The 12595-nt window shown below is 32.3% G+C and overlaps 1 protein-coding gene and 1 long non-coding RNA gene across 2 annotated transcripts in view; both read left to right on the top strand.

Annotated features, from left to right (window-relative positions):
* Positions 1–12595, top strand: part of LOC143636325 (uncharacterized) — a 256311-nt gene that overhangs the window by 52553 nt on the left and 191163 nt on the right. The gene's annotated exons all lie outside the window — the stretch shown is intronic.
* LOC143636315 (uncharacterized) lies at positions 4827–8090 on the top strand. The gene is made up of 3 exons (XM_077103947.1): positions 4827–5584; positions 7337–7466; positions 7538–8090. The coding sequence occupies exons 1-3, from the start codon at positions 4919–4921 to the stop codon at positions 8068–8070; spliced, it is 1329 nt and encodes a 442-aa protein (XP_076960062.1). The 5' UTR covers positions 4827–4918; the 3' UTR covers positions 8071–8090.

Here is a 12595-nt window from a genome sequence, read left to right as displayed (position 1 = left end):
GACTAAAGAAAGACAAGATAGTGTCAAAAAAATGTCAAGATAGACTAGCTAACTTTTTGTATATTAGTTGTAACTCGTTTTCAATCGAGAAGTTTTTGTAATCAAAGAAGGGTATTTAAGTCCCTAAGTTATAAATGAAATATTTTCATATAGATCGTGTTAATACACAAGAATGCTTATTTCATTACCTCTAAAGGATAAACAAGAGGTTCAAATGATGAAAAGTTCAATCGAAACTAAGAACAAATAAACGTTGAGAAAATTTATCATCTAGGAAGATGATATACCAACGTTAGATGATCAAAAGAAGATTGTTATTAACCATAAGATAATTCAGCAATACGACTGATGGAATATTATACTACCTAGAAAGGTTGATCAAAAAGTCAAAGAAAAAGAGCTCGAAGGTATACAAGAATTATAATCGCTAAGTATAGCGAATATGATTAAACCCAAATACATGAGTACTGTTAGAATATATGGAACGTCATTGATTAAGATCAAAGATAGAATAGATTCGATAGACTGAATCTAAACAACAACTTGGTGGAATAGATTCGACAGATTGAATCAAAACAATAATGTAGTTAACATCAGGAAATATTTAGATACGTAACGGTAAGGTAAATAGTTAAACACAACTGATCAATGTGTTTAGCAATTTATATTTACTAATGATATTCTGAATTATTGACTGGTTACATCATTCGAAGATGTAAGTTAGCGACAAAATAAGGACCTTAGTCAGTCTGCATACAACAAGAACCAGATTAGATAGAATCTAATCAAAGTGTTTGAAAGGTAAGAGCCATTCACACATCAAACAACGAATCTCGAGGACGAGATTCATTCCAAGGTGGGGAGGATGTAACATCCCCAAAATTTTGATCCAAATTTGACAACTTAGAAAAGTTGAGGGATCGAAAATAATCTCAAAGACAAATAATGAGAAAACATTAAATAAAGAAATATGAGAAAAATAAGGAAATAAAAATATTTCCTAAGTAAAGTTACTTACATGAAGGAAACTCCATCCCACATGGAAGGATGCAAGAAAATGGAAGCCTTCCACCAAGGTATAAATAAGGAATGTAAATCCCATCCCACATGGAAAGTGGTAAAGAAATGGAAGCTCTTTATAAGAGATAGAATTTCCATAATTATATTCTTTTATGAATATCATGCACCAAGTGGTCCTAGCGGAGGGTGCGTAGCACCCGACGCGCACAGCGCACGCGCTCGCGCTCTGGCTCGGGCGAGGACGAGGTCGATGGCGACGGCGACGGCGACGGCGACGGGCGTTGGGCGCAATGTGGCGCTTTGATGGCGCACTCAACGAGAATTAGACTAGAAATGACAAGCTATCAAAGACGAGGGACTGAAAACGAAAAATAATATCTAAAGACCCATCGCGGTACGCGATGAGTCCAAGATGATGGCCATCGCGGTACGCGATGGGCCATGATGACTCAGCAACACGTGTCACGCTCTGGTGACACGTGGCAACGCACCAGGACACGTGGCAGATTGTGTCAGACCACGTGGCGACACGCGTCACATTGGTGTCGGTCGCGGTACGCGACGGTGTCCGAAGAGGAGCCCATCGCGGTACGCGATGGGACTCGAAAATTGCTATAAATAGGGGGGCTACGGCCATTTCTCCCACACACCCACAGCCCTCTCTCTCTCTAAGTTATTTTCTCTCTCTACCTCGGTTCGCGTGCCGTACACCGTTTTGCTTGCCACCGACCCGAAAGCATAACCTCGTAATCCGTACCATAAACCCGGCGTTTCCTCGAAGTGCGTGCCACTCAAGAAACCCGACATTCCGTCTCGAACTACGTGCACGACCCGACGTCCGAACATTGCCTCGATTTGGGTGCCAAGAGGAGTTGATCAAGAACACCTCGATAGACGTACATAGAGTAGAAGTGCTGCCCGTATAAGCTTAGGAATATATAACTCCAAATACCCGTGCGAGGTAAGGGGTTCTTCCTAAGTTACTATTATATTATTATTATGGCTTAGACCATAGTCGGAGGTATAGCCAAACCTTGATTATAGTTAAGAATCATATAACTTTTCTTAAGAGAAGGTTATAGTTAAAATAGTATTTCTTTATTGTTAAGAAATAGAATATAGTTTGATTAATGTTTCTTCTCGAAGAAGAAACTCAGTATAGATGTTTCTTCTTGAAGAAAAAACATAACATATGATTTGGTAAAATAAAGAAAGGGACTAAAGGTCCAAATGTTTTGAATAAACAAATGCTTTTATCAAGGTTGAAGTTATTCCAAAACGGACTAAAGGTCTGAAGCTAGATCGTTGATCTAGTTATTTATACAAAACGTTATTCTCGTACTATAGGTGCGAGATAACAAAGAAAAGGGAAAGACCCTCGGACAGTATATTGAAGCTGATCCAAATACTCGTACTATAGGTGCGAGATAGCAAGGAAAGAACTAACGGACGGTGTTGGAAACCGATCCCATTGACAAGGTGAATACGCCCCAAACCTTTTATAATGAGTCTGAATGGTTTAAAAACTTTGTGTACAATAATAAGAAACTGACACTCTGATTAAGAGTATACATGTGTCTGGATCCAAACATACATGGTGACTCGGCATTTCCCCGAGGCCATGCATATCATCAAACATGCCTTTGAAGGTCTACGGGACTGTTAAGAGAAATGATATTGTGTATATAATTAATTGTACATGGTACTTAGGGTAATTTGATCCCAATTTAGTTGGGTGCCTAATGAGTTGTCACAAAGGTATTATTGTTGGTTTCACAAATGTATTGTAAAGAAGATTTTAGAGTCAGCGTTATTCACCAGCTTTGTGCTGACGTATTTTCCCCCCATGTTACAGGGAAAACAAGAAAGGTTGGACAAGCATCTGATGGCTCAGATATTTTATTTCAAAATATTATAAAAGAGTTATGTTTTCTAAAGAAAAGTATTATAAACATTGAACGAGTATTTAAACCCTAGTTTTTAATAATAAGTTTTCAATATGATTTTATTTTAAAAGACTTCCGCTGAAATAAAACCCGTAACTCTGATGTATTTACAAAAGTGGTACCAACTTGTGGTCACACGCCTAGGCCCCTAAGTCGGGGTGTGACAATTATCGTTGGAAGATGTATGAATTTTTAAGTTTACATCAACGTATGAATATATTTTGGCCTTTGCGGTACATTATTTATAATATATATTTATTTTTTATATGCATTTATTGTCGTATCCTTCCCGTACCTGTTTCTTGATATTTTGAGTTTTGCCGTTTCCCGTTCCCGTACCCGTGCCCGTTTCCCGTTCCCGTACCAGTTCCCGTGCAACATAGCTGAACAACAGTGTGTTTATAAAGACAGCATGAAAGTTGTTTAAAAAGGAAAATCTTATGTCTTTTTGGTCTATGGCCGGGTACGAATGTGTTTTAAATGTTGTTTTCAGTGGCATTGATTCATTATTGTTTCCCGATGTTAGAACAACCCATTCTTGATTTAAAATTCAAATATATTTGATGATATAAAACGACTATGTTTGTAATACATTTTTTTACATAATATAAAGAGACTTAATTATTTTTTTTTATTTGTATTAAATTAATTATTATAATTTATATATTAATTTGTCATGTATAATACACGGGTTTCTAAAGCTAGTAGTTAAATAATATCATAAAGTATGGGTTTATTAAAACTTAAAGTAAACTATGAAAAGAAAACATAAATATATTTATGATATTCAATAGAAGCTTACACATTGAGCTGGTAAGTATGAGAGTTATTTTATACTTTTAGTAAAGTGTAAGCAAATAATTCTACCTTTAGCAATTAATTTAAAGAGAGAAAAATAAATATTTATATGCAATATATGATTGCACACATAACTTTTAAGACTCGTACATATAGAGAGAAAAAAAGAGAATAAAAAATTTGTGGAAACCAAATCCACCATTGACCTACAAACTCCAATTAAAAAAAATAAAAGAATACAAAGTTAAATAATAACTTCCATGAAATTATGATTACAATTTATTAGTGTATTTTAAAGGCCCGAAACAAGAAATATTTTGTAGGTAAGAGATGAAGATCCAAGATATAATTTGTCACATTAGATTTTATTGTAATCTTTGTTTCAAACACAGATCTAGTTGCAAGTCGATAACTTGTTCAAATCAGTTTAAATTTTCTTTGATGCAGTATTGGTGTGAGTTTTTTTGTGTGTGCATTCCTCCATGTTGTGGGGTTGGTTTGTGGCTTCGGCCTTGTTTATAAAGTTCGCAATTCGAAAAAAAAAAACATTTTTGTTAATATACGGTTAATTTTCTACACTCTTGGCATTAACTTGTAATTTAGGTATTGTCACTTGTTAATTTGTGAATATCTTGAATGTTAGAGCATGCCTCTTTGTTTTGAACATTTTGAATATTTCATTTGTGATTTTGGTTATTTCACATATCAACGTTTTATTATTTTTATAGACTTGTATATTTTATGTTAAGTAAATTAAAAAAAAAATCCGCTAAATTCGAATCGGCTCAAATTTACTTGAATTCGTACTAAATTTCCAATTGAGTTTTTTTAATCAAATTTGTATCTAGCTTCAAGCTTTTAAAATATGAATAACTTGATTCAATCATTCAAAAAACTCAAGTAACTCCAAATTCGATTCACTGATCAATCTGATACAGGGTGCACAACACATAAACAACAAGGACCAAACTTAGCAGTTACTAATAGTCATTGTATCATCTTGAGTAAATTACTAAATACTATCCAATTTGGTAATTAAAAATACAAAATAACATTATAATAACTTAACCAATTCAAATAATAATAATAATCCATTCCCAATCCTCCCCCCATTTTCAACATCAACCATTTCCTCATTCATCACTCACTCTCTAATGGCTTCAAGACCTTCATTTTCCAACAATACACATATTATCAAGAAAACGTTACCGTTACCGAAAACGCTACTGCTTAGAGATTATTTACTCGACGATATGAGCTCGTGCTCGTCAAACGGCTTTCGCTCCTATCCTCGCCGTCAATGCTGCACCACTGTTCGATTCCTAGTCGAATCGGACCTTAACAGAAACCCGAAGCGATCTAATTTGAAACCTAAACAATCGTCGGTGCTACAAAAGGCTTCTGCTGTGTTGATCAAACCGTTCAAGCATTTACCCTTCCGAGTTTCCACCAAGGCTAACCCGTGTTTCAGGAGTCTGTCTCAGAAGCTCCTGAAACACGGGTTCTGGAAGAAAAGCAATAATAAGTATATTCATAACATGGAGGTTAAGCGGTTGAAGTCGTTCGGTGATTTGCTTAAAGAGACGGAAATTAGTTCGCATCGATTCTCAACCGCAGTTAATACAATCGCTACGGTTGAGCTGACAAGCTCAACCAGTAACAATATCAGTAACAGTAACGGTAACAGTAGCGAGTTGACTGCCTCAACTGAAAGCTCTACTACGGGTAACAATTTAGAGGTTAATTTAGCTCAAAACGACGTCGTTGATGGAGTAGGCGTAACTGCCACCAACTATTCTGATACCACCGAAGACGCGAAGGTGAGACTCTTTTTTTAATAAATTCCCACTTAATTTGAACAACAATATTATTTGCCTACATGTCAATTAAACTTTTAATATTGGGTACGTAAATGATTGAACGATCAATGAAAAGTTCCTACATTGTTCAATAATATGTGTATTTATGTTAGTAAACAAACGTAGATAAATAAAAAATAAATGTTTCATTCATTCATTTAAGTTCGTAGTCGTTTATTTATATTGATTTAGTTATGTTAAATATTTATGATTATTAGCAATGCTAAATGATCCATCATACATCAACCTATCACCCAAATAAAATTTTAAATAGAACAAATAGAAAAGAACATGTTTATTATTATTATTATTATTTTTTTCATTCATGAATGCTAGATTGCTAGTTCATTAGGTTCATTTGCCCGCCTATTAACACTTCATAACAAACAAACATGAACAAAAAGTATTGTTTGCCTGAATGTTAAGCAGTGTCCATTTAGTTGTTCGATTAAAATTAAACGAGGGGACATTTGCAAGCCTTGTTCATGTTCATTAGGTTCGTTTACCTGTCTGTTAATTATTATTAATGATAATTTTTTAAAAAATTGAAAAATTATAAATAATTAACATTTTATAATCAAGGGTTCAAATTTGAAAAATAGTTAATTACTAACATTTATTTGAATCAAAGATTCAAATTTGAAATACTATTATTAATAAGTGAAATATTGGGGATAGAGGCATTAAATTTTCACAGCGAGGAAGTAGGAGAAAATACAGCTGCGGCCGGGAGGGGGTCATTTATGTTTCTATCTCTGGTCACGTGTCTAGTACGTGGTTTCAAATATGATCTTAGTTTATTCTGGACCGTAGATTCCACTTACGTGTAATCTTCTTACGGGATCTGCGCCGTTGAAATCTGATGAAACAGTTTAAGCTCGTGCTACGCATAGTAGAGGATTGGGTGGTGAATTTCCTTTGCTATATAATAACAGAAAATATATATTTAATTACCACAAGACCCTCGTCTTTTGTGAAGGAGAATATTATTTATATAAAAGATAAATATAATACGTAGTAATTCTTTTCTTTTTCTTTGTAAATATTAATTATCATTATTATATTTATATGTAAAACCGTTTGGCAATTAGCTTTAACCCAACTGACATATGAGAGGAAATGAATATTTGAGTTGAAGACCGTAAGATTTTAGGTTCGAATTTGATTTCAACTGGGTTTTTACTGCAATGGGATTTAGACGGCGGGATTTTCCCATAACAGAATACCATGCGATGTCTGCGATCGCATGCATATGAGATCACCCTTTTTCATTGGGTTATCATTTACCACAGGTAGCTGAGTTTTATTCGTTGGTTGTTTAAAAAAAGTTATAAAACTGTTAGATGTTTTACATTCGTAGCTTGAAAAATGGCTAGCAAACCAAGCCCGATATTTAGACCTAGAACTTAAAACCAATTGAGCTCTCTAGTACTAAGCAAGCTCGGGTAGAATATAGGGTGCCCGGGCTCAACTCATTTACACGCATGCTTTCATTATGTTGTTATCCTCCAAGTGTTGACTTATATAGAAATTATCACTTAATAAATTAATTTTTAACTGTTTTGTTTACATATTACTCAGATTTACTTACATATTTTAAACATCAAAAGTTATAGATTAAGAATCAAATAGTAAAAGATTTGACCTTTAATTGAAAATTTAGTAATTGCAACTCATTAGTTTGGCTTTGTTGGTGATGGTAATCAATAAAAGACATGGCGAGACAATCCTGATGAGCAATTTAGTCCGGTTTCCGTGATGGATTTTCCAAGCGACAGTGATAATGATGACGAGGAAGATGAAGTTTCTTCAATGCCCCAACATAAGCACCTTAATGTCAAAGGTTGTTATTCATATCTTTCTTATTTGGTCTTCTTTTGTGAACGTGTAAATATAGTTCAATATACTTTACAGATGCACAAATATTAGCGCACAAGACCCGATCATCTAACAGAGTTCCTCAACTCGAGCCGGTCAAACTAGAGGACCGAATAGCTCAATTAGTTATTGAGTCTTCAACTATTGAAAATCAAATTGACTTTCCCCTAGAAGATAATCAAATCGAAAAGAAAGTGACCGCTTTACTTAAACTACTAGAGTCAACTGTTTCTTATCATTATTTGTTGAAGTATGAAGGCGTAAAGAGTCTTTTATTGGGATTTTTTGAAGAGAACACGCTTGAAGAAAATGTTTCGGATTATGAAATGTTGCGAAGAGCAAAAGATTGGATGGATGGACAAGAACAAGATGTGGTTATAGATTGGGAGTGCGAAACCAATAGGCAAACATACCTAAGAGATATTGAGAACGGGGTGAAGTGGTCAAATTATGATAATCAAGTGGAGAAAGTCAACGTTGGTTTGGAAGTGGAGTGTGTGATATTTGAGTCATTGGTCAATGAGGTGTTAACAGAATTTAATGTGCAAGAATCTGATCATGAGTATTGAATAAGAAAGTTATCAACTTTATTGGCCAAAACTATCAAGTGAACCAAATCCACTCCAAGCAAGACTTGTTGCCAATGGGCTCTATAATGAGCTTCCGTCTCGAGTTGGCGACTTGCCAATGCTTTATTGGTAGTTCTTGACTTCTTTTAACTTGTTCATGTAACACATCTTGAAAAATTGGTTTTTGCCATTTTTTTTCTTTATTTTATTTCTCTTTTATAAGTATCTTTTCTTTGAGAGGTAACGTTTTTTTTTATTTTAACTATATGTCATATATGACCAGTGAGGAAGTAACAACCAGGGCCGGCTTCGAAAAGACAAAAACAAATTTTGGGATAAAGGCGAACTTTTTTTGGGCCTTAAAGTAAAAGAAAATTTTGTTGGGTTTAAACAATTTAATTATAAATGAGCTTATTTGATTATGATTTAAATTGTGTAAAAAACTTTTGCATAAAAATAAGCTTAAAATTGTCTCAAATAAAGGCTAGAACCCACAACCTTTTGGTTAGATGTCATACCCCTTTATTATTAGACCATGCTAGTGGTTATGTAATTGTGTTTAAACATTGATTATACACATGTTTTTGATAAAAATACATATAATTGTTTTTTGAAAAAAAAATTTCGGGCCTAACGAGGTGTCGGGCCTGTGGCCATCGATTACCCTGCCATGCCTCAAAGACGGCCCTGGTAACAACACTAACTAAATAAAACATGAGCCTTTTTGTGAGTTAAATACAAGTGTGATAAGTTTTTAATTTCAAAATCCATGTATGTGAAAGATACGTTGAACTACATAATCGATCACATTCATTGGGATATGATGTGTAAGAATATGCTTATGAATGAGATTAATACTAGTCACCAAATCAAAAGTACATGTATTAAGAGAAAATGGTTCAAGCATGTATCAATGTATCACTTCTAAAAATAATTTGCACTTCTAAATATTTTTGAGAAATCCATCTGACTGGCTGTATAGTCTTTAGATGATTAATTTTTCTACATATATTATCTCAACCACGTCCTGCTTGCGGTGCGCGCATATAATTTATACATGTGTGAACCCTCAGGTGGGCAGAAGTGAAATTGCACTAATTTTAACGTTATTTTACTAATATCGTAAAAATAACGGTAAAAGTGGCGGAAGGTTAATCAGGCATCATGTGGTGGCGTTGATAGCCGAAAGATAAGGGTACATGCACCAATCAGCCGGTGATGATTGAGTGTTATGTGCCTTATATCCAAGGCTTAATGCAAAACTACTATCGAGTTAGGGATCTTACCAGAAACAGCCTATCTATCCCTATGGGATAGAAATAAGACCTATCATAGCTTTGTTATTTGAAGGATATAATCCGTACGATGATGATGATGATGATATTATCTCAATCAGCTCGGAGCAAAAGTTGTATAGTCTTCGGCTATATAGTCTTCAGATGATTGATTTCTTTTAAGAACCGCTTTAAGTTTTAAGAACTCAACGTAACAACTTTATTTTTTATTTTGTTTGTTTACATATATGTAATGTAATACATAGGTTACATGTACGTAAAAAAAATTACAATATTTTTTTACACACCGGAACGACTTTTTACACAAGCGGAACTAACACTTACATTAGTATAATCATCACAAATATTTACTCTCACATAATTCATTTTTAATCAAATTTAATCTTAGCCACTTATTATATATACTCATTTAAATTTTGTATGGTCCATACTGAATTCTTTAAGCTCTTACAACTCATCAAGTTCTCAAAATATCATTCTCTCTCTCTCTCTCTCTCTCTATATATATATATATATATATATATATGATTGATTTCTTTTGAGAAACGCTTTGAGTTTTAAGAACTCGAAAGATTTCAACGTAACAACTTTTTTTTTGAATTTTTTTTACACATGTGTAATACGTAAGTGTAAGTAATGTACAAAAAATTACAGTATTTTTTTACACACCGAATCAACTTATTACACGTGTAACCAACATTTAAACTTATGTAATCATAAAAAAATACTTATTCTCTCTCCTGATTCATTTTTTAATTACATTTAATCTCAGCCACATATTTCATTTCATTTAATTAAATGTGTGGTTCATATTGAGTTCTCAAAGTTCTAACAACTCAAGAGGTTCTCAAATTATCTCTCCCCTATATATATATATATATATATATATATATATATATATATATATATATTTATGATCAGGATCATGAGAGAACCCTTTTAAAATTAAGAACTATAAGAACCATTTTAGACCACAAAAAACCCAAAAATAAAAAAATCATAAAAAAAAACACACAAATCAAAAAAGTAAAAAAACCAAAATTCTTATTTTATCATCCCGGTTTCATTTAAAAAAAACTCGGTTTAGCTAAATTATATACACGTATGTATAATATATACATATATGTAGATTTACATGTTTTTTTGTACACATTTGTATAATTTAAGATAAATGATACTGTACATATGTGTATATTACGTAACTAAAGATTAAATAAAATTATACATATGTGTATAATACGACGTTTTTTTTTGTTTTTGTTTTTTTTTAAAATTTTTTTTATTTTTTTAATGAAACCGGAATGAAATATAAGAATTTTGGTTTTTTTACATTTTTAAAATTTTTATTATTTTTTGTTTTATGATTTTTTTAAAGGTGTTTTTAGTGGTCCAAAATGGTTCTCAAAGTTCTCAATTTACAAAGGGTTCTCTTAGGATCCTTACCATATATATATATATATATATATATATATATATGGGATGGTTCAAGAGAGAAATGATATTATTACAAAAATTGTAAGAAATGAATATGGACCACTAGTTTTGTTTTAAGTTTTAAATGCTTAAAGCTAAATAAAGAAAGTATTAATTATTCTCTTTTTTCAATTAATATAACTAATAAACTATAATACTTATTTATTTAATTAATATAACTAATTAAATTATTATAATTAGAAAATATTAAAAACTCATTTATTTTTTTAACTTACTTTTTGTTTCTTGAATTTTTATCCTACACACGTATAATTTATTCATACTTTAAAATTTCTTTCTATCCAAAAACAATTTCTTCCAATTCAATATATTAATATCCATCAACACATACTTACATTATGATGAATAATGCCAAAAAATAATTTTACATGTGCTTGCATTAGATATCAACAAAAAACATACAACTTACACAATAACGTATAATCTACACTTGTTCTAAGAATAAGACAGCATATAACCTGCACACGGAAAACATTTAACCTACACACAAAATTCATCATCAATAAAAAACACATGCACACGAAAACATATAACCTACATACAAAAAACATATAACATACACAAGGAAATTTTAACTTTGTGTAGATTATCTACACTTGTTCAAAACAAGTGTTGGTTATATAACCTTGTGTAGGTTGTATAACCTTGTGTAGGTTGTATATTTATTTAACTTTGTGTAGATTATATGTTTTTATTGCTCAAAACAAGTGTAGGTTATATAACTTTGTGTAGGTTGTATATATATCGAACTTAAATACGTTGATATATGCTAATATATTGAGTGGAAATTATTTTTTTAATACAAAGAAATAGTTTTATATGAATAAATTGTATTTATGTTGAATAAAATGAAGAATGTGTAAATAAAAAATAAAACTAAATTAGTGTTTTTATCTTTTTAATTATTATAGTTAAATTAGTTAGATATATTAATTAGAGATATTTATTAGACCATGTGTAGTCATAAAGCTCCACTACCAGGGGTTATGCGCCACGTGGCGCCCAGTCAGAGTTATAGTTTTGTATAAAAACAGGCTGTAGTCATAACTCTCCACTACCAGGGGTTATGCGTCACGTGGCCCATAAACTTTTACATAATGCAGGGGGGGGGCGGTGCATACAAAATGGAAATCAACATAATGCAACGGTCAAATTTTGATTAATGTGCCATTTTCAGCGTTTTGTATACAACGCAACACAAAATGGAAATCAACATAACTTTGAGGGGGGCGGTGTAAAGGAGAGTTATAGGCCATAACTTTACCCATAACTCTCCCACTACACATGGTCTTATGGTTATATTAGTTGTATTAATTGAAAAGAGAGAGTGCATTTATTGTTGCATTTACATCTTTTTTATTTATTTTGAAATATTTAAAACCTAAAATAAAACTAGTGGCTTATATTCATTTCTCTCATTTATTGCAATAATTTGATTTCTTTATTGAACTTAAACCTATATATATATATATATATATATAATTAAGAATCTAACTTCTCTACAATTTGGGGTTTTCAAGATTTTAATAAGGTTTATTTTCTTGAAAAAAGTAAAGCAGTGATAAACAACAAAAAGAAGAAATAATGACACAACAAAGAAGAGAAATAATGACATAGGCTCAGATACACACATCTTCATTGCCATTTTGAACAAATTACGACTCAGCTCGGCGCCCCCATGGCTGCAACCGAGGTTGCCACTGCTAAGTGGTTGACCACATAAAAATAGAATGAAG

Source organism: Bidens hawaiensis, unplaced genomic scaffold, assembly GCF_021521415.1.
Source record: "Bidens hawaiensis isolate Kalapana, Puna unplaced genomic scaffold, B.hawaiensis_p1.1 tig00007859_1, whole genome shotgun sequence".
Taxonomy (NCBI): domain Eukaryota; kingdom Viridiplantae; phylum Streptophyta; class Magnoliopsida; order Asterales; family Asteraceae; genus Bidens; species Bidens hawaiensis.
Note: the sequence above shows the minus strand (reverse complement) of the source record. Positions and strands in the feature narration are given on the sequence as shown.